Source organism: Falco cherrug, chromosome 14, assembly GCF_023634085.1.
Source record: "Falco cherrug isolate bFalChe1 chromosome 14, bFalChe1.pri, whole genome shotgun sequence".
In the NCBI taxonomy this organism is placed as follows: Eukaryota; Metazoa; Chordata; class Aves; order Falconiformes; family Falconidae; genus Falco; species Falco cherrug.
The window spans coordinates 12,321,460-12,344,683 of NC_073710.1; the positions used below are offsets into that span (position 1 = coordinate 12,321,460).

Genomic DNA, 23,224 nt, shown 5'->3' on the forward strand with positions numbered 1-23,224 from the left:
GGGAACTAAAAGCAACAATCCCCACTAAAGGCAGACCATTTGGTTATTCTCTTTATGCTGAAAAGTAGGAGCAAAATGATTAAATACATAAAACCCCCACAGACATTAAAAGCAAAATCATGAATTTGGAATCCTGCACAGTTTCATACGTTCCTATCAAAACGGGCACCAAAGCATTTTCAGCAATAGTCAGGAAAGATTCTTTGACCACGATGAGTACATAGCTAAGTCTGGGTTCCAAACGTAGTTTGAATATGTGCTGGTATTTTCTCTGGCAACACACAAAAATAAGTTGAACATGTCAACCAGTTTTAGAAAAATGAGCTGCATTTGGGAAGATGACAGCAACACTTCCCAGGCCACTGCTTGCCCTGTAATACCCTTCCCAACAGCTCGAGCAAGTACTGACTAAAAAAATTTGAATTTCCATACCTGTATCTCCCCCAAGCATTTTTTTTACCTCCTACCTCTATGAGGTATGACTCATAACTGTGGAAACAACCATCTGTTTTTAGCACATTCATTACTGGCACAAACACTGTATTTCAGAATATTCTAGGAACAATTACACAACCTTTGAGTGTGTATATATATATATATGGAAAACATCCACATACATCTAAGTCTGGATTCCTACTACTGCATAAAGCAAACAAACAAAAGCTTAATGTAGAAGATTTTTTTTTTAATTTAATTATTACATAGATGTCATCCTAGGCCCCCTAGAAAACTTTGTCACTTTTAAGAAGTTTAAGGCCTACAGTAAACACCAAAAGCTACAAGTAAGGTCTGAGAAGAAAAGGAGAGAAATCTAGAAATCCATAATCTAGGTTTTCCCTGTCCTCCTATACTCTCCTTGATATCTGCACTACAGCAGCCAATTTTGGTGGACAACTTCTATGGTTTGTTAGATATTGATTTTGTTTTCTTTGCAGGAAGAAATATAAGAAGGGATTTTTGTTTGTATAAAACTGGAGAAACGTGCTCAACACTTAAGAAAACGGAAAATTTTACTGATTGTCAGAAAAATGCTACACAAATGAGCTTTTATTATTTTCCACAAGTGCTAAGCACTTGATTTCTTCACTTAGAATTAAGTTCCAGAGGATAGTGTCACAAAAGTGATCTCCTGCCTTGATGGTTTTCATAGTGGGCCTAGAGGACTTTCGTTTTTACATTTCACATTACATATGTGATACTGGCAGGAGGGTGACAGGAGCTGCCATGAAGAAGCTGGGCTCCCACACGTTCACCGCACAGCTGAGCGACTAGTCCTTGGCCTTGTCCAACCAGCATGAAACTGGCCCCCGGTACCGCAACTGGGAAACATACTCGGCCACGTAGCAACTAACAGTGACTTACAATATTTAGTGATGAGTTCCAAAGATTCTAACTACAAAAGGAAAGCAGCAAGAAGAGAAAAACCTAAGATTTTAGGGAGTTAAAAACCTTAACGCCTGAAATGGAATGAGCGCCACCCAACGTAATCTACCCAGGGCTCACCAGGCCCAAATCCAGCAGGCCTTTTAAACCACAGCAAAACCAAATTCATATAAAGGTAGTTACCGTTAACACAAACTCAAAACTATGTAAGATGGCGGAAGGTACTGGAAAAAAAGACTTCACCACTGTGGGTGTGAAGGCCCTGCAAGGTCGGGCAGTGCCTGGCTGCCGCTGCCTCCTGAGGGGCCCAGCACACAGGCTTAAAGGGTCTTGCTAAAATATTAACTGAGCAAGATACTCGAATGCTTTCTCTATATGCAGCCCCCATGATCTCGCCTGCTTTAGCAAGCACTTCTCACACAGTAACACACAATCTGGCTAGCAGTAATACAGTCTCAATCCCAGTATTCCCAGATCAGGTTGCCAGGACTGAGGTACTTTCATCTCCCTCAAACAATCATCCATACAGAAATCGAGAGAGCACTCTTGACTTCACAAACATGTTTTTTAAGAGTTTATACTAACCTCCACTTCTACTTAATAGCTAATAGCTTAATAGAAAGTAGAATCAATATTTTACCTTCCTTCTGCTTAGCATCTTAAGTTATTCCAACTTTTATTTGGAGTAAAGATCTGTGACCACATTATAATTAAAAAAATAGTTTTAAATGAACACAGACAATTAATCTGGGCACAAACCAGGATTCTAATGAAATTATCAACATCAATACAACAGCATTTACAAAGACGAACACTGTAACTCCAGGACAGAATCATTTCCTTCTGTCTTACACTGGCAATCCACTACCTGTGAGTACATCTTTTTTTTTTTTAATGTTACATGGAAGACTGGTAGGAAATGTTTAACCATAGTTGGGACTACAATTTTTCCAGTCCAATGGGAAAAACTCTATCAATATATTGTTTTTGACTTTGAGGAACTTAATCACAAAAAAGAGCTTGGGTTTGGATACTGAAACACACACACAAACCTTTATACATAAAGAGGGCTGGCATTCTTGCCAAACAATTTCCTATAAAAGTCAACTTTTAATTCCAGATGATTGAATTTTCAGAAGTCATTCTGTGGAACAAAGATGCCATCCAGTGGTCATCTAGATTGATGATTACTGTCTATCTTTCCCTTTTCATCCCAGCAGAGTATTTAACAATTTCATGTTTCTTGGCCTATATTATTGTGCTCATACTAATTATACTGTTTCAGTAATTATTTCAGTTTTTTACTGAAATGAGTTGAGTTTTATGGCATAAATCCAACATTCCAACATGCATGCTGTTTTTAAGATGACAGCATGGGTTCTCAAACTCTTTCCAAATGCAATCTGCATCTTAAAGCAGTCTGAAAGTTCAATTCTTCCTCCTATACTCAACCTTTTGTAACACCTCTCTCTCTCTCCTCTTCATTAAAAACACTTGTGCAACTACAGAAAACAAACAAAAATAAAACCTCAAACCAACTTACTTGAAAATAAGAAAGAAAACCCAAACTATTTGCACAGTTGCCTGTAACATGCTTCAGAGATTTTGTTTAAACTAAGACAAGCCATTATAAAACTATAGTTATAAATCTTAACTGCACAATTGCATATTGCTTTTTCCTCACGCACTTTGTAAGATTTGAGCCAATGTTGTCCAAATCTGCAATACTGAACTTATTCCAAATAAGCTATAAGAATATACAATGCAACTGAGACAACACTATACTATTGATTCCATTCTCTCTCTCAAAAGTTAAAACATAAGGGCAAAGTCCCTACACGTATGCAAGACTGAGCAAGTCTACAAATTCCATGGACCACAAGATCTGAGATCAACAATAACACACCGGATATAAACGGTGGCTTGAAATTACAGTAACAGCCACTATTATATTACATTTTGTAATAGCAGAAATTGTATTCACACAGATTTATTATAATGCTTATTCTGACCTTCAAGCTTTAATTTGAAATTTTTCCCTATACTGCTTTGTCATACAATTCCTTCACTGTCTACGTTGGATCTTCCCACTGATGAGCAAAAGAGATGACAGAGCATATCACATTTGTGGTCAGCACTTTATTTTGAAAAATATGGAAAAAAATACATGGTCATCTTATAGCTTTAAGTATTTATTTGGAAGAACACAAAAAACCTTAAAGCTTAAGGTTTTATGTCATATCCTTTTGAGATTAAAACTTTGAAGCTATCCATTTAACACCTACATTAACCTTCTCTCTCTCCTTAAAGACAGGCTACTTTGCACATAATTAGATACAACATCATTCATTTTGAGGCATATTGCTCTATGTTATTAAACTTTTATTTTAAACAATAAAAATAATAGGCAAGAGATTCTTTTGGCAAGGCAAAAGAGGTCTGAAAACAAATTTTATTTCCACGTAAACTCTACTTCAGCATTTTGCCAGTCAGCAGCATAGAATACGAATACCAAGATAAGCTTCTAATGATTCCAGTCACTTCATCGAACTGATTCTGAAAAAAAAACCCCATCACATTGGCTGCATAAAACCTGATACTGCAGGTTCCAAGAGGTTACATGTAACTTTGAAATACTGTTACAGAAAAAGAAAGGTTGCCGTGAAAAGAAAGGAGCATCTGGCTAGCTGTCACACTGGTACACAAACATATCATCATCACACACACACTATGGGAATGGTTCCATGTACTTCTTGCTTCATTTTACGTGCAATGCCACTGAACCTTACTCAATACAGTTAGGAAGTGGTAGGATAATACAGGAGTAAAAACATGTATCTTCTATCCTTTACATATGTAGAACTGGACAAGACCCTGACCTAACCAAATCAGCGCTGAGTCAGAAGTTGGACTAATCAAGCTCCCAAGGTCCCTTCCAACTGCAATTATTCTGACTCAGTATCGGGGGGGGAACAAATGTTTCCACTAGTTCTTTATATTGGCCGCAATCTGAACTATGGGCATCACTTTGAGTCTGCTACTTTGAGCGTCATCAATGGTGGATTATGTTAGTGGGAGCTCTGAGACTGCCAAACTAGATGATGATGTACACAGCAGCTGTAGCCAAATACACACACCCCTAGCACACTTCAGTGGGCCTTCTGCTCCATCTCTCCCAACTACAGAAACCTCTAGCCTGACTATTATGGTACAAATCTAAGTCTGGATCTCTACTGTAAAACAAACAAACAAATTAGAAAAAATGGAATTAAAATTTCCATTCTGAGGTATTAACACAGTTGGAAAGTCAACTAAATGGAGTCGTCTATAGTTGCCTCTGAAAAATTTAGCAACAATATATTTTAATACCAAAAAAGGTGGCATAAAATTTCATGAATACAACAACTTCACATTGCAGAAGTCTTGGGTCGAAAACTCTGCATCATAGAAGAGCTGCTATAACATCCAGTGAACTCATGTAAGCACTCTTACAGTTCATTAATAAATGCTGACATTAAAGGCTAAGCTGTAATTTGCAAAATTCCTAATTGCTATGTCTTTTATGTTAATTCCTTCCTGTATCTCCCACAGTCCAGAACAGAAGAAACTGAAAACAACGAAGTTCACATTTCCATTTCTAGTGACCGACACTTTGCTCACAAGAGTGAAAAGCTCAAGTAAGTTATTTTAAAGAAAGCAGAATATAAAATAATGAAACAAATATACAATAATAAAACACTAAGGGCAAAATAAATTTATACATAACACAACTATTTTTCAAAATTCTTGCTTTGCTTTAGATGCCAGTTTGCCTTCTGGCTATAAACACATTCTTCACACACGCTGGGAATGTTGAGGAAAACTAGTCAGCATTCAGAGGATTAATACAGATTTCCAGTGCTGTGCCTTCAGGCTTAATAGTCAGACATCTATTTGTCCTCAGGAGAGGTTAGGGGTTGAAATGTAAATATGCAAACAACTGAATTCTTTGTTAAGATATCAAGAAAAAGCTTGATCTTTGCTGCTGTTTAATAAATCCTTGCAATTTTATGGACTTATTTAAATGCAGCTTTGTGTCTTACTATTTTGAAGAAGAAAACAATGCAAGGAAACAAACACATTCATTCTGACTAAAATTTGTTCTCTAGAGGAAAAATGACATACACCCTTGACAGCTTATTTACCAAACTCACTAAAGATTTATTGATTTATCAATCAGTGCCTTGAGCATTTGCTTCTCCCCAAGGGAAAATTAACAATTCCAGCTAACCTAATATATTCTATGTATAAACTAAGTGAATGCAAGAATCAATCCTGGCACAGTTTACAACATCCAGTTAAAAAAATGCTGTCCCTTTTGGTGTATGTAAAATTGAAAGCTATACTAACGAAGAATAAATGCTCATGTTGCTTACAAACATAAAAAATACTTATTAAGACAGCACAATTGAACCCAACAGACGTTTTAAATCATTTAAATACTCAGCAGGAGGCAAAAGCATTGGAAAATAAAAAATTGAATGATTTTGCTTTTAGATTAATACTAAGTACTACCACTATTAGTTGCAATACTGACATGCCTCAAAGCAGAGATATTTCTAAGAGCTGCAAATTCTTTTTTACCTCACCTGCAAAAGCATAAGCTTGAAAATTAATTATTGGTTTGATGACGTCAGAGCAACATAAGAATTCCAGAAGACGAAAATGAAAATCTATGAATATTTTGTCATTTAACAAAGAAAGAAAATCTTTAAACACAAATGTGCTTTCACCAGTGGAAAAAAAATAAAAACAATGGTAACGAAAGCAAAAACCATAGGATTAGTTTGTTACTACAAACAGTAAAAATATCTAAAATACATAAAGAATAAAAGTTTGTAGCACAAAAGAACTGGTATAGCAGCTCAATGCATCAATGCTATTGTGTTGAACCTTTGCAGCACCTGATTACTACAGGGACCCACAGAATGCCTCAACCTCTGCTACCTAAGTAAGCACATGAAGAATAAATACAGCAATGTCTTCTCTTTAAAACCAAGAACAATAATCATACACACACACACAGAGGAAAACCCCAAAACCCACTACCAAAACCATACAGTGTTTTCTCTATGCTGATAAGGGGACAGCTGCAGCAGCCTATCAACAGGATGCCTTGTTGTCATAATTAGTATCCTCTCAGCAAGACACATTCCATATGAATATTAGAATCCAATACATAAAACCAACTATGCGGTTTTTTTAAACCTCATACACATAATTCCATTTACTGTAAGTTTTATTGTAATCCACAGAATTGAAGGCTTTACTAAACATTAAAAAGAGCATTTAGAGAAAAATCCTCAAGACATGTGATGACCCCCTCCCTTTTTTTAAAATAGGACGAAGTAAGAAAATTGTCACCCAATCACAGTAAGAAAAGGCAGGAATTATTGTAAAACAGTGCCCTCTGGTGTTAAGCCAATTCTAAATTCTATTTTATATTTAAGATCCCACCCAACCACCCCCCTGCATTTTTTTTTTTATTATTTTTTATTTTTTTACCTGAAAGAACCACCTCCAGGGTCATTCAGCTTGTTTTTCTGATTTGCAGAGACCTGAACACCAAAGCCCCCAGGACTTTTGCTGGCTTGTATTGTTGGTGCCTTCCCTACTGTGCCTGAAAAACACCAAGCAATGTTATTATGAGCTGTCTTAGACAATTTACATCAAAGAACCTTCTGTCCAGGAACTAAATTTAACTGTCTGTAAATTGCAAACAAAGGAAGTTATTATTTTTAAAGATTACACTGCTGAAGAAGAGCAATTTAAATACAAAATTTATTTTAACATTACATTTTGTTCAATATTTACAGAATACTGAAGATTCCAAAACTGAAAACCACTGGCCATAGCTGGTTATAATACACCAAATGGCTATTAGTGTGTTTGCAATTGCCAGTAAACCACTCTTCTAGATAATCTGCAGAGAATAAAGAATAATAATTTGAAATGTTCTTAATACAGATGCTTTAAGTCACAGTCACTCAGGGTATTAACTATGCATTTCACATTATATAGTTGTTCTTTGCTGCAGTGAAAAACGTGTATTTTTAGAGTTTAAAACATTATTCTGAATATTTCTAAATGTTTTATATTTTACGTAAAAGAAAAATCACTATTGTAAAATTTGACAAAACTCCCCTCATAAAGACTGTCTTCTATTTTCTTATTTTGAAATTGATGATTTAATTCGTACCTGTATCTAGACTTCACAGGTTTATAGGAGGAAGTAAAACAGGGCTTTCTAAATGAGCTTAAGTGTGGTGGACATCCACCTTCTTCTGACAGTAAATTGAAAAATGGCTATTAATTAGTCTCTGACATTGGGAAAAATCTTACCAAAAATAATTACAAATTTATGTTACGAATTAGTAAATCACCAGACTTGTATTATCATTATTATTACTATTATTATAAACATATCAGTATGCAACTGAAAAAGCATTGACAAATGAAAATTTTGGAGTAAAACCTCCTTTACTGCTTAAACACATTTACTTGGGTTATATTTTGTGTTTCCTTAAATCCCACCTGTGTTTTGGCATGTGAAAATAATTAATTTGTAGGTCTACATGACTTCAAAGATCTCACCTTATTCTTACACATCACTCGATTTTATTGACCATTACACACATATAGTGTTTGAGACTGAGAAGCACATTAAAGTTATTTCTGCACATCTATGACTCAACTGCATATAAATGGCATGGTATGAACCTTAGCAGAGTTACATTATTTTTCTTTCATGAATTATAAAAACCTGAAACACAACTATCCCAACAAATCCTTTTAAGAACACTTTTTGGATGAAACAAAGCTTTAGCTTTGAATGAGTTAAAGCTAAATTAATTTGACAGTGTTCATTCAGTTCTTTAATCTGTATGAATAAACTGTTGTGTGGACTCTCAACATTAGCAAATACAAAACAAGATTTAGGACTTCAGCCTCCAAGCCTGGGGAACAAAAATACTTTTGTCATCAGAATATTCAAGGTCCATGAGGTCTCACAGATAGCATTAGTTCATGGACCAGACAATTTATGTATTTCAGATGAACTAATTGAAAGGTTTTCTACTAAGTGAACTGAAAGGAAAGAAATAATACAATAAAAATTAGCAGATCTCTGTTTTCTACAATTAACATCTGGGAGACTAAAAATCTGTTAACCCTGAAAATCACTACAATGGCAAAATTAAGGTAGCAGTGGCACTCTTTCAGAATTAACATTATATTCCTTTAGAACTAGTATCATTGGGGTTTTTTTCCTACAGATGTTAACTTTGGACCAAAAAAAAACCCCAAACCCCATAAACAAAAAAACCCAGAACACAAAAAAAAACCCAAAAATAAACCGAAAAGGTACAGCAACAGAAAAGTTAACTTCTTGGTCTAAGGAAAACAGTATGTCTACACTGGATATAGAAAAATTAAGTCTCACTTTCTTTCACCCCATATATATGTAATTCTACTCAAATGGATCTGGCAAAGTAAATAGAAGTTTTGGGGTGACATACAAGTTTTCTGGTTTAAAACACAATTATGCATGGTTAAGCAGTTAAGACACAAAATAAGGCTAAAACATCAATTTCTATTATGAGGTAGGGCATATTTTAAAAATTAAAATCACCTGTGGGCCTAGATATTTCATGGGATTGGTAATGACATACAGAGTCTTTCACCACTGGGTCCTTGTTTCAAATTTTAAGTAGCATCATCTAGAGAAGCCCAGATTTAGGAGCTTATAGTTTCCTAGCTGTGTTTCTGCACAGGTTAAATAGTTGCAATGAATACTCTGCCTAATTATTTTATTCTTTGGCTCAATTCCCCCATCCATAAGATGCAATTCACTTAATCATTATACTGATAAGTGCTTTGATAAAGAAGTATGAATTTTTTGTGCAATAACTATACTGTTACTTTCCCTGGTATGGAAATAATTTTATTAATATAAAAGTCCTTAAAGCCTGCCAACTTATCTGTACTTCTGTTTTTTAAAAGTATTATAGTCTGTTCACACAGATGCATTAATATTAATGTAAAGACACATTACGGTAGGAGATTCACTCTTATCTAAGAAGGAAAATGGACCATTTGTGGAAATTAGTTCAGTTCTGGAGCAACTATCCTCAAAAAGTCAGTCTCCTCAAAAGTACACTACTGCAGTTTTCTATATAGACCATGTCCTATGCCAGTATCTTACCACCTTCTACAGGAATACCTAGGCCAGTAAAAAATATCATTACACTGGTTTACAGCAGAAGGTTTTAACAATATATCAAGATCAAAACAAACTGGTATCTGACAGAATGCCATAGCGGCATTTCTTCCAGCTGCAAGCACACAGGCGTTTGCTTTGTCTGCGTAATTAAAACAATATAGTGGTGGGCTTAAACAAGCCTGTAAATAAGAATAAGCCCACTTGAAAGCAGGGCTTTGCATGAATTGGCCTTTATGAACCATTGTCTGTCTTAAGCTGAATTGTGAGTTAAATTGTATTTCATTGGCTGATCCATGGCTACCATGAACAAATTCATATTCTGAATCCATTATGTAGAAGACAGATGCCAGTATCATGCAAATTCTTAGCACACTGTTGACATTCACAACTTAAGATACTGGACAAGCAAAGAAATGAAATCAGCCTTCAGTCTCAGACACATTAGTCAGAACTTAAAGTTCATGCTACAAGATGCTGATTACCTTTCCTGTTCATAAACTCAGGACATGAGTATCAGTGCTATCAAACATATACCTTTTATGACAAGTAAATGCATTTCTTCCTAACTTGGAAGATCAGCCTACAGGATTACAGTGACAGCTTGGTCTCCATGTCCATTCAACCTTTGGATTCTCTGAAGACAACAGGGCAAGCAGAATATCTGCTGCTATTAACTGTGATCACTGGGGGCTTTGATGCTCTTTTCCCAAGGAGAACAGAAAAGATCAAGCAATAAAGTCAAACAGCCAGCAACAGCTTTTATGTGCATTTAAACTAGTTTGATTTCTGATTCAATACCTAAAGATGACAAGCTCTGTATTCCATTACAAACCCTCGATCATCTAAATGCCCACATCAAAAAAGACACACATTAAAAAACAAAAGCTGAGCCTAACAGGGCTAGTGGTGGAAAGAAACAAATGGATATTTATTAGAAAGTAAGGCAGCTTCAAGAACCCTCTTAAAAACTGTGATGTATCAGTCAGACATTAATCCACCTGTGCACAGACAGATGAGAAAGCTGTGTACAAATGACACCTCTTGCTCCCATGGCTACACACAGCAAGTCAGGTTGCTGCAGTTAGTCTCTGACCTCACCAAAGAGTAAACATACTGGCAGGAAAAAGAAGAAAAGAAAGAAAAAAAAAAAGAAAAAAAAAAAGAGCATGTGGGTTGAGAAATTTCTCTAGAACTCCTACCTTGACCTCTGTAGCTGCAGTCAGTGGCTATCAAGTTCCACCTCAGGAGTAAGAGTTAAAAGTAGGACGATTAAACTGAGGCATCCTCTAGGCTTCAGGACAAAAATGAAAAAATTCTTTCTTGGCTCAGAGCTAGAGCTTAGGACAGTACAAGTCAAGTTCCTGACTTCTTTCAGAACCTCCCATGAAAAGCTGCTGAGTAAGGAGCTAAGCATGTGAGAGTTTAGTTCTAAACTTGTTTCAAAACATTTCATTGTGTTGGTCTGAAGTACCTTGAAACTGCATAGTGAAAACATGCATTCCTCAGCCAGTACGAAGTAAAAAATAAATGTCAAGCCTGCCAATGTCAACACTGTAAGCTTTTCCCATACTACGAGTTTGTAATTACAATGAAATTCATACAAAGGTAACAATCTCACTAAAACATTTAAACCCATACCTTGTGGTCTAATGGTCTGAGTTATTACCACTGGCATCCTAATCTGGGTAGTCTGGCAAGCAGGGTTTCGTTTCACAGTTTGAGCAGATGTTGACTGGATAATCTGCTATTATTAAAAAAAAGTATACTTATATTATACTCTTTATACACAAACACACACAACGTAAATACACTAATACCTGTAATTACTAATATAAGCACGTGGATCTCTAAAAGCACAACCAGCTAGTGACAAAAGTCATATTCATGTAATGCATGTGGTTGTGTGTGTGTGTATATACCTATTTTGCTGTTATGCTTTTAAAAAGTCAAATAATATTCGACACAAATGTCATATGGCACAACCTTCATCAAAAATGTGTTTCAAAGTAGTAAGGTAAATATTCAAGTTTAGACTTCTGTTTTCAGAAACTTTACTAGGAAGAAAAGCACTTCTGTAGAAAAAAATGCTGCTATAATTTTAGTGGTGTCCACCTACAACCATTAGGTTTTTCACTATGTATCTATGCTTTTTAAAGAAAAGATACACTAAAAGTAAATTCTAAAATACATGGATTCCAAAGTCAGATATACACAAGAAAGAAAACAGTGTTTTGTGGTGAGCATATACTATTCATCTTTTAAATGTTAACTGGACATCCTCAAGGTTTCACTTAGTACTAAGACAAGTTCTGAAGTCTTTACCCAATACTGAAACTGGGTTAGAAATTTAGAATTTCAATCATATACAACTCAAAAAGAATAAACCTGCAAGGGTCATATCTAGGCAACAGTGAAATGTCCCTGATTCCATGAACATACAAGGTAGGCACAGATGAACAGAAGGTTCAAAAAGACGTGTGGATACTGCAGAGCTGGAAAAAAAATAATCCATAAATAAACTCTGAAAACAAAACACAGACAAATAACTGCGAGTAAGATTACAACCACAACTCAGGCATGACAACTTCAGAAGTCATGTGCTTGCTCTTCACAGTCACAACTATGTTACTCCCATTGCGTAACATGCCTGCTGCTTCCAAGTCAGACATCTTGGTCTCACACCCCCAGGATGCAGTATTCCCTCCCAGAAGACAACACACCACACTACACACGGCTACACGAAGCAAACAGGAACCAGTGCACCTTTATTCAGCACCACTCAGCATTACTCTTACAAAAGGTGTATCTAAAACAATATTATTTAGCTGAGTAATGAATGGCCAAATCTCTGACTTCGAAGTATGCTATGGAAAAAAGGGAAGGAGAAACAGTATTTTCAAATGAGATGTAAAAGTACAGAATGAACAGGCTATGGAACAAATAGGAAATTGTTCCATCATCAGGAACCAGGGCTCCCAAATCAGAAGGAAGAGAGGTGAAAACTACAAGAGAGAGTAATGAGGGAACAAGACCTGTAATGTATTCTGGAGAAAAAAAAAAAAACCAGGGCCATTCTGAAGTTATGGTATCGCATGCTGTACATCCTAAAATATTAAAAGCTGAAAATTCCTAATAAACCTGTGGATGTAGACACATTAGCAATAGCTACCTTGCAGAAATAGAAAAGAGGGAAAAAAAGAGATTAAGGATTCAGCTTCAACTATGGACACTGAAGGAAAATGGAGCATTTACCAAGCACAGGAATGGAGCACATGGATGTCAATTTACTTGGTCAACACAGGCAGTGAATAAATAGTGACACTCAGAGGGGAAAGAACAAAGTAGCTACCATGCTTAAAATCAGGAAAGAAATAGAGGTGATAGGTGAAAATCAGGGCAAAAGTTGTAGTTCACTGCATTTTGATGCACAGGAAACATGTACACGTGTATTTTAATAAGTAAGGAGACAAAACAGCCCACAGAAAAAGAAGACTACATTGGTATGAAAAAGGAGAATGTTGCCACTTGTACAGTAATTTATTGGATGACTTTTCAGAGAGTAGTGAAGAAAATCAGCTACAGCTTAACTGGCCAGAAGCCAGGCCAAAAAAAAAAAAAGATGTGCGTGACCTGTGGATAGAACTACTATCTGCTATTACAGTAATCACCTGCGATTAGATTTTTTTCTCTCTGAAGCAAGCAAGATCTACAATTCAGAATCAAGTTCTGTTTCACCTGATTATTTTCATGTGAATGCTCTAAAAAATGAGCCACTAACGCCATTAAAGACAGGACAGTGTTTAACCATTTTAGATGACATAAAAAACGGCAATGTTTTCTTTACTACCAAATACATTCAAAAAATGTAATTTAACAAGTACTATACTAGGACTTCAACATATGCAAAAGTGCTGAAAGTGTAGAAAATGATTGAGAAATAAACTTTTCCAAGGGGCACAGATCAAAATCATCATTTTAAATCCTATGCAGAAACTGACAAGCACGTACTCTCTAAAAGGAACAACAGCACTTAACTTGGAGCAACATTTTACACTAACTTAAATTCCAGTTTCTATAGTTTTAAGACACATTTCAACACAGGTGTAATCTTCAGATCTGGAAGTGATTAAGGATGAACATTAGCACTTCGTTTCTGAAAGAGCATGTATAACCTTGTAGTAAAAACTGATGAATCAGAGGTAACGGACCCTGCATTAAAATTTATAAACTATCTAAACCATCCCTCATCAACTAAAATAACTAGAACTCTTCTATAATCCTGTTGCCTATTTTTCCAACACAATTAACATTATCATTATGTCATTAACTTGGCCTTAAAAGTGCAGACAATGAACAAGGTACTAGCAAGCTAGTCTGTGAGATGATTTGACAACCAAATTATTTCATATTTCTCACAACCTGAAAATACACACAATGAGTGTACCCCTTCTAATTTTATCTATTCATATGCTGAACCGATGCTGAATCTGAAATTATCAGTTCGTAAGCACTGATTTACTAGCCCAGATTGATACAGAAGACACAGAATTGGATGTTTTAGTGCACTGAGGTTACCGGAGACATGACTTCAGCCTTCAGAAAAGGGGAGATCTTATTGCTGTCTGCAACCACCTAATGAGAAGATCTAGCGAAGGTAGAGCCAGACTCTCTCAGGGCTGCAGAGCAGAAGGATGTGACACAATAAGCACAAGTCAGAATATGGGAAATTTCAATTTAATATAAAGAAAAACAAAAATTTACCACGAGGGTGGGCAAGCACTGGAACAGGCTGCCCAGGGAAATGGTGGAATCACCATCCCTGGGAGTGTTTAAAAAATGTGTCAATGTGGTGCTTAGGGACGTGGTTAGTGATGGACTTGGCAGTCCTGGGTTAACAGCTGGACTTGGTCTCAAAGGTCTTTTCCAACCTAAATGATTCTATGTTTCAATAATTAACACCACAAATGACCAACAAATACAGACTGAGAAAGAATTCAGGCAAAGCACATATAATGTATAAAAGCAGAAAGACTGGTAACTTCTGCTCTCTTTCTCTTACCTAAACAGAAGATAAGAAATAAAAATGAAATCGACTATTTACAAGCCATTAAAAAGAAAAGTCCTTTAAGACAATTAGATTAAAACTCACTGCTGAGGTTTTGGAGGACAAGGATTTTGCAAGTCTCAACAATTCAGATACTCCTTTACCAATGCAGATACATGAGGTCCCAATGATACGCTTCCCCTTACTTAGTAAGGGCTGCAAAATCAGCTTGACTCAATTTACATAAATCACACTTTGCAACAAAAGCATCTGATCCAAAAGCTTAAGCATAAATAAATACAGCAATAAAAATAAAAGCATATGAAATAGAAGCTTCTGCAAAGAATGGAAAATCAAAATAAATTTGGAAAATATATCCTTTACCAAGCATTTTTTCTCTCAATTAAGTTAAAAGTAGTATCGTGGAAGGAAGAAACAAGCCACTTGTAAAATGTACAAAATTCAGAATGGCTATGGTCTGATATGACATTTATCTTCACTCATGAGTAAACACTTGCTAACTCACTTGTGGCTATGCCACTTGTGATTTATCAGTCTACTCACTCCTGAAGATAAATGTCATATCAAACCTCAGCTATCATGTAATCTGGCAGCATTAACTTACAATGTTCATGCTTTTATGGGCCTAGAATTCATATTTACCATTGTTTACCATGCTGAAACAGTAGCAGTTACAACTTTTCAACAGTGCCTCAAAATTTGCATAAACAATTATTTTTCCTCCCAAATAATAATAAAAAAGGACTTTTTTAAAACTTGGCACATCATTTTTAATGTTACTACATTGTTCCAGAGTATATATTTTTAAAGAAGCAATGAAGAAAAATAAAGTCAAAAGCCACAGGATGACTTGACCTACCCGCTCCCCAATTCATTACACAGTTCTTCCTACAGTATTTCACCTGGTCTAATTCTGAATGTTTTCAGTGATGGCTTTTTCATCGCTGCCTTTGGGAGCCTGATCTGCCATCTAATCATCTGTCTTATTGTAAGGATATTTTGCCTTATATCCTGCCTAAATCCAGCTTTGCTTAATTATATCCTATTATTCGTATTTGTAGTCTCTTAGACAGCTCTGATTCATTCATCAATATACTTTGATGATCAAACCCTTAAAATATTTGTAAATATTTTTTATCCTCCCCTTTAGCCACTGTTTGACCAAGTTGCATGCATTTAATTCTTTTAAGTTTTTCTTTTAGTCTTTGCTTTCAAGCCTGTCCTTTAATTGCCGTCTTTTATTACTGGTTTCCAAACCGCATTCCTTGCCAATACCCTTCTTATATTAAGGTACAGTGCACAAAATTCTGCAAGTAAACTCCATGATAACAACCTGGAAAACTACCAGGCTGTACTTCAAATAGGCATACAATTTGTCAAGTACAGGCTTTGTTCCTGTTAATGGATCCCAGATGTCTACTGCTCAACAGCCATTTTTATTTAAATTTTATTGTACACCGAATTCCAAGTCAGTGACTAGATCTTTATTTGTTCATTAATAGAAACTACTCCTTTTATCCAAACAGCCATCTTTTTCATTTCTAAGCTGCTCTGCACACAGGACAAAAAGAAAATTATTTCCTGTGAGTCACTAAAACGTGTAAAAATGACAATCATTCAACAACAGAAAAATGATGCCAGAAGAAGCTTCAGCAGAAAATTAAAAAGGAAAGCAGAACACCCCCATATAGCTTAACGCTTATTCTGCTGTTGCATCTGGTATCCAATTTCCATTACTCCATCTCACCTTTTGGGACCCTCCAACCACTATGACAGTCTCTGGAAAAGTGTTAGTAAATGTTTTAGAAAATACTATTCTAACGTAACTTAGAAGACGGCAGAATCTCCCCTCTGGACACTGTGCACAATTTAGTGCAGCAACAACAGTCCAGATGTATTTCTATACATCTTTCCTAACCCTAGACAGACCTGCACAAATCTTTATGTTGCTTTCCATATAATTGAATTTGTTTTAATTAAGATGGATCACTTTGAATTTCTTACTGTTTCCTTATTATTTAAATTTAATAATTGGCTTCAATCTCCAGGAGTACTTTCTCCTTATGATGCAGTGTCAACACAAGATATCAAGTGCTAACTGATCTCCCTTAGAACTTCAACACATTTAATAAAGAACATCTCTCTTATAGAAATTTTACCCCCTGTAACACCCAGAACAAGACAGGCAGTCTGCATATATAAGGCTATACAGAGCTCCTGCACCCTAAGAATGACAATTTGGAGAAACTCTGAACATGGCACTTGGAACAATTAAAAAAAATTGATTGCTGGATTATCTCATTAGTGTCTCATCAATAAAATATTAGCCTAAGATTATTCCCCTTTTCCCTAGCTAGAAGTAGTTATATCAGCACTATCTAGCTCTTTAGAGCATAGCTTTTTCATGGTTTTGGAACACGACTCCAGTGTTTTACAGAACAGATAAATAAAATAGTTCCCTCTTTCATCTCTGCTAACACTATATATTGTAATGCTGAAGTCTCCTTTGCACAATCTACATTGCATGCTGAACAGCATTGACAGAATTACCATGTTGCAAGATAACTCAATATAACTGGAAGAAGTATCACCACATCTGACCCTTGTGTAAAATGGAAAAGTCAAAATAAAGAAAACCGCTAACGGATTCTCCACATTTTTAAAGAAACTAGGCTACTGTAAACCGGCTGGTATGAAAGGGTCTATAGTCCAAAACAGGCTTGCCCTTCTGCAGCTGGACAGTTTGCAAAGCCAGCTGGAATTCTCTCCAGTGAGCTTCAGGCTTGGAAAATCTGGAGCTCAGCCAGTTTTCTCCATCACTGCTGGCCACCCCTAGGCAAGCCAGCTGTAATCTTCCTCTTCCGGACAAGACCCAGGCAAGATGGCCAGCAGCTCTTTGCTGTGCTCTGATTTTGGGGAGCACTAAGAAGTGAGAAGAGTGTGATCACTGTCACCACAAAAAAAAAAAGTCAATACTTACAAACAATTACTAGCAGGATATGGAGATGCTGCTGGGTTGTCTGCTTGGCACCTGAGCTGATGGCTGTTGTGGTATATGAGATTTTTTTAATGCAGTAAACTCTTACTGTCTGATGCTGCTTTTGTCTGTATAGAACTAATTTGAGGGCCATTAAGAAGTGCTTGGTTAATGTGACGTTTGGTTCTACGAAGTAATTACTGATAAATTGAAAACAAATACAGAAAGCAGTTTTGCAATAAAGCCAACAAACCATAATTTTTAACGTATTCACTTCTCCCTAAATGTTTTCTAGACAAGGCATAGTAATTAAGCTTAGTTTTGCTCTGCATTGTTTGCTACCTTTTGAAAATGTAGCAGTCATTTCAAGTAAGGTGAAAATTCAGACCTAGGCTTATGACCTCCACACAGAGAGAAAAACAACTTTTGCCCATCAGATCAATCTCTACAAGATACCACTTCAGCACTTTTCAGCTCCCTCATACTGTGTAGGTATGTTAAGTAAGACGACGTAGCAACTCTTCACGTTGTTAATCTCTGCTCAGGTTAACATCACAATTGCTTGCTTTGAGTATGCATTGACATGTGAGAGAGACACACAGAAGGTGTCTCTCATAAATCTGACTTTATCCCATTCAGAAAATATTCCACAAGAGCTATAATCGTAAGAGTAAAAATTCCTGTGGGCTTACTGACACATCAGCGTTCCTCAAAAGGTGGGGTGCAACATACCTAGTAGGCACAGGAATGTTTAAAGTCGATTGCAAAACATTGGAAAAAGCTGTGTTACTTGGCAGTAGGTTCCCCTTAAGACTGTAGCGTGAGATAAGGCTAGACATATAAGTATAAACATTCAGGGCCAGTAAAGAACCTGTCAGCCGCTGTCAGAAATCTGCTCTCCCCAGGACAAGGAGAAATTTCTACACTTATTGCCTGTAATTGCAACCAGTTCCCACTCCACTACCTTGGAAGTACCAAAACTATTGTCAATTCAGTCTTACGAAACATGGATGAATCAAAAAGAAGTCACAAAAGGTCTGAGGCACACATTTCTAATTAATACAACAGTCCAGAAAAGGTGGGGGGAACCCATCGTAGAAAAAAAAAGAATGCAAGTGGCTGAACAGAAAGCAGGTGAGTTAAGGTGCAAAATATCCAAGCATCTTGTGTGTATTGCAAAAGCCTGAGTCAGAAGTCTTAGCATCTAAGATGTTCTTAAACATTAAAACTATGCTCACTAAAGGATGGTAAAATTATAATAATTTCCTTTTAAAGTAATTTAACTACTAGAAAGTATTTGTAAGGTTCAAAAGACATGGCTCAGATGGCTCACACATTTTCAGTGTGCACAACTATTTTTAAAGCAAAAGAAATACTCTCTCTCCACACACCCTACAAATTATTTATATCGTTTATAGAGCCTATGAACAGAAGGATAGGTAACTGTAAAGTTTTACATTATTGTATGTGCTTTTCTGAATCTTGGTAATATAAATTGCTACCAACTTTATACACCTTCTGGAACTTGACAGTTTGATTTTGAAACTTTAGTCAAGTACTTGTACTCATACATACACAGAAACCACAGACAAAGGAACTTACATCTTTGCTTGAACGATGATAATGCCTGTATAAATTCAAGGCCTTGTAAAAATCCTAAATGTATTTTAATTACAAGTGTAAACACACAAGCAAGATCCTATGTAACAGCAGGATAAATTCCCCACACACCCATTGAGAAAGTGGCTGTATAGTTGCCCTAACGATAGTGCCTTTGAAATGAATGAATCTAAGCATGTGATACTCTAATATGCCCAACAATGACATATTTCAGTAAATAAAGTATGGCACTATTTCTAAACAAAACATGCTAAAACAGTACAGCTAGTCTACATGATTTTACAACTATATGTAGAAGAGTTTAAAATGAGAGTTAATTTTAATGCAAACTAATCTAAGCAAAGCAGCATACTTAATGACATACTAAAAATCATACTCTTGCCTGTAAGTCCTGAAAAGCTTTCTGTTCTACATTTGTAATTAACAAATTCCACTGTGCTCATGTAACAATCACTGTAGTCCAGACACAAAGGCCAAGAGCATACTTTTGTAGATTTAAGCTATGTTAACAATGCTATCTAAACTAACGGTTGAACACACTTGTGAACTAACTGCCATAAAATAAGGTACTACTACATATCACAGAATATGATACAGACAAACCAAAAATTATTTTCCCAAACAAGCTGCAATAAAAATAACATTGAAAACTGCTATTCAGTTTGTCAAGAAATTCTCTTTGATACTACAGTACCTACCAGTTGAGAACTCTGATTTGACTGTACCACCTTAACCTGAGGAGGCTGCACTGTATTTGATACAGAGACTGTGCAAATGTTGTTTGGTTGCCTTATTCCTATTGTCTGTGTTGTGACAACAGAGGAAATGCTTCCCGAGGCAGGCTGAGGTATAACTTGTGATAGCTTGGTTTGTTGAAGCGGCTGCTGAGACGGCTGTCCTTGCAAAACTGAATGTTGACTATTCAGTAAAGATTGTCTCAATGCAGGTAGACTTTTCTAAAAAGAGAAGAAAGTTTATGAAACATCAAATTTAGGCTGACAAAAAAATATTTTTAAATTTGCTGTAAACACAATAAAAAGAATGCAGCTTTCTTTCCAATTTTATTACCTGCCTATTTGTCAAAAAGTAGTAAGACTGAACATACTTTGTAAGAGGGAGAGTTCGGTTTACATTTTTAATAAGCTTTCAATTTCGATTTAGCAACCCTTTTGATTTTGATGCGCCCTAATTCCAGCACAGCAGTAAAACATCACACTCTCCTCCTCAAGACTACCTAGAACTTGTAGCTTAGGCCTTTGGAAGGGCAAAAAATGGAAACAGAAAAGGCAGAACCATAGGAACAACCCCCTATTCCCACTGCATGCCAGAAGTAGTAAGCTGCACCAATTTACTTCTCCTGACATGACTCCAGTACCTAGAACAAGATGATTTAACTGCTGATGCCCTACAGCAATAGCTGTTTACTGTATTATTACTGATGTAATGTATTCTGACTGGATTAGGAAAGTGTACTATTGTATGCTTCATGTTCAGACCAGTTCAACTAAAAAATACAGTTCTAAAAGGCTATATTGTACCTTCACCCATAAACTTTTTACTTTTTAAGTGGTAGTAGTGTTCCTTTGAAGTGCTCCCCCCAGGCAGCTGTAGAATGCAACAGTGTTTAGCCCAAGCCACAGTTCTTTCTAAACTTCTAATATTTATTTAAAAACTTAATACCAGTTGCCAAGAAAAGACTTCAAAGAAAGGAAGCAAGTTAAAACTTATCATGATGCTAAAGTGACTGTGGTATAAGAGCAGGAAAAGGCACGAAAAAAGGGTTAATGATAACTTGAAAAACCAGAAGCAGAGGGAGAGAGTTCTGAAGAAAAGCTGAAGTGAGAGAAGAAAGAAAGGAAATCTGCCCTAAACTGAGAAGGACTAGAAGAAAAATGCTTTTTAAATTATAGTTGTGGTTTTGTTGGGGCATAATTAAACACGCTTTGTATGCCTGTATATAATTTTGCATATGGAAACTATTGTAGCTAAGGTACAAGACCCAATTAGAAGTTAAATTTTCCCCCACCTATACCAACTTAGGACCCAACAATAAATCCATTTGGTACCGCATTAGATCTTCTGTTATAGATTAGTTCCAGATTACAAGCAGGATCAGCTAATCAGTTATTTCAACAGCATTATCCATTTTTCATAATGACCATAACACATACATTGAAAGTTATCAATGACTCAAATGTAGATTAAAAAAACAATATGGAAAAAGCTTATCAAATTACTTAAAGCATTCTACAGAAATAACTTCTGACTCTTCCAAAGTGAAAGCTGAACTTCTTCACAAAAAACATTACCTACTACCACAGAAAAGTATATACATTATAACAGTAAAGGATCACTACAGAATAGATAATGGATGAATTCCAAGCTAGGGAGTAAGTGCTTTTTTATATGAATCTAATTACTACAATGTTCTAGATCAGGGCTACTCAAGCAGTAAACTCCAGATCAGCTCTGGATGACAAATAAATTTTTTCTTAAACCTAAACCAAGGCCCCAAACACATGAGGTCTCCCTCCTGTAGGGATCCCCTTTCTTACCATTCCCTCAGCCCGTCAGGGCGCAGGCAGCTGCAGCAGCAGCCACAGCTCCCAGCCGCGGAAGGAAGCAGAAAGCAGCACCTGGCTGGCCCTGCAGCGACGGAGCCTGCACGTGACTTCCAGCCAAGAAGATTTTGCCAGCAGAAATTGCCAGCACAAAGTAAAAATTGAGTAGTCCTGCTCTAGACAGGTGAAGCTAATTCCGCTTAAAAACTATATGTTAAAATTTCACGTACCGACATTTGCACTGAAATAAATTTATCTAAACAATATTCTTATTACCTTAAGGAAAGGTACAAGATATGGCTGAGGAGATGATTTGAGTTCCGATTGAAGGCGGCCTGTAAATTCTTCTGGATCAATCTTTGCATCCTTCATGGGGAAGAAAAAAAGAAAATCATCAAAAACTCAGTTCAGTTGTCTGGTTGTTTTTTTTCCAGATAATATATATGTATATATCTCCAGCTAAACAGGCTACCATACCAAGAATAACTTTCAAAGCTCAAGTCCCTCAACTCCTCTCTATAAAATCCTTCTGTCAAGAGGTAATTTATATATGTAATATGCCACTCAGAATTCAGACAGCTCCCTTTGCGATGCACAATTTAAGAAGCAACAAGATCCCACAAACACTTAAGTCCTTTTTAGGACTCCATTCTCCCACTAACCTTTACATAGGGATTTCTTTTTAAAAATATTAATTAAAAAAAACAGGTTGTTGAACTAACCTTACAAACTATTATAAAATATGTCAGCCCCTGTAATAAGAAAGTATCTTTACTTCATTCCAAAACCAATTTTGAAGGTCCAGTTTAAGTTAGTAGAATATACGTATGTGTATTTATATATAAAAGAGATGTAAAGCATATGCATATATAAAAAGCGTACATGTAATTATATACACAGAATTTTCACCTATACAAATGTGTGTATGTGTAGACATGTGTATATACTCACAAAATATACACTTATGAATATATATATTTCACATATTCAGTAGTTAATACCAGAAAACTCCAGTACCATTACTTACAATCTCAGGTTGTAATAAGAACATTCATTAGCTTTCCTGCACTGATAGAGAACAAGAACAAAGCCAAACAAACCAAAACAACCTTCAATAAATATATTTATCATGTCATGTGTCTCATTACTTTGTTTAAAATATTTAAAGTAGTTACCTTCACCTAGTTAATCTTTCCTAGTTTTCAAAAGTTCAAATGAGGTTTTATTGGAACCACTTATTATTGTTGAATTGTATTATTGTTGAATGGGTCATACTTAAAGTCTTAGGCTTGTCTAAAATAGACAGGCTTCTCTGTCAATGAACTCAAAGAAATACATATCATATTTTAATACTTTTA

The 23,224-nt window shown here is 36.0% G+C and overlaps 1 protein-coding gene across 3 annotated transcripts in view; it reads right to left on the reverse strand.

Moving 5' to 3' along the window:
- The window catches only part of LOC106631514 (transcription initiation factor TFIID subunit 4-like), a 146,395-nt gene that overhangs the window by 101,046 nt on the left and 22,125 nt on the right, over nucleotides 1–23,224 (reverse strand). For 2 of the 3 annotated variants that reach the window (XR_008735151.1, XM_055726929.1), the window contains exons 6-9: nucleotides 22,143–22,232; nucleotides 20,004–20,261; nucleotides 11,282–11,387; nucleotides 6,928–7,042 (exon numbers count right to left, since the gene is read on the reverse strand). Coding sequence is in view for 2 of the 3 variants with exons in the window: in XM_055726929.1 (XP_055582904.1) it covers nucleotides 6,928–7,042; nucleotides 11,282–11,387; nucleotides 20,004–20,261; nucleotides 22,143–22,232 (569 nt within the window). In the remaining variant the exon portion in view is untranslated. The remainder of the gene's footprint in view (nucleotides 1–6,927; nucleotides 7,043–11,281; nucleotides 11,388–20,003; nucleotides 20,262–22,142; nucleotides 22,233–23,224) is intronic. The other variant, XM_055726930.1, reaches the window with a different exon arrangement.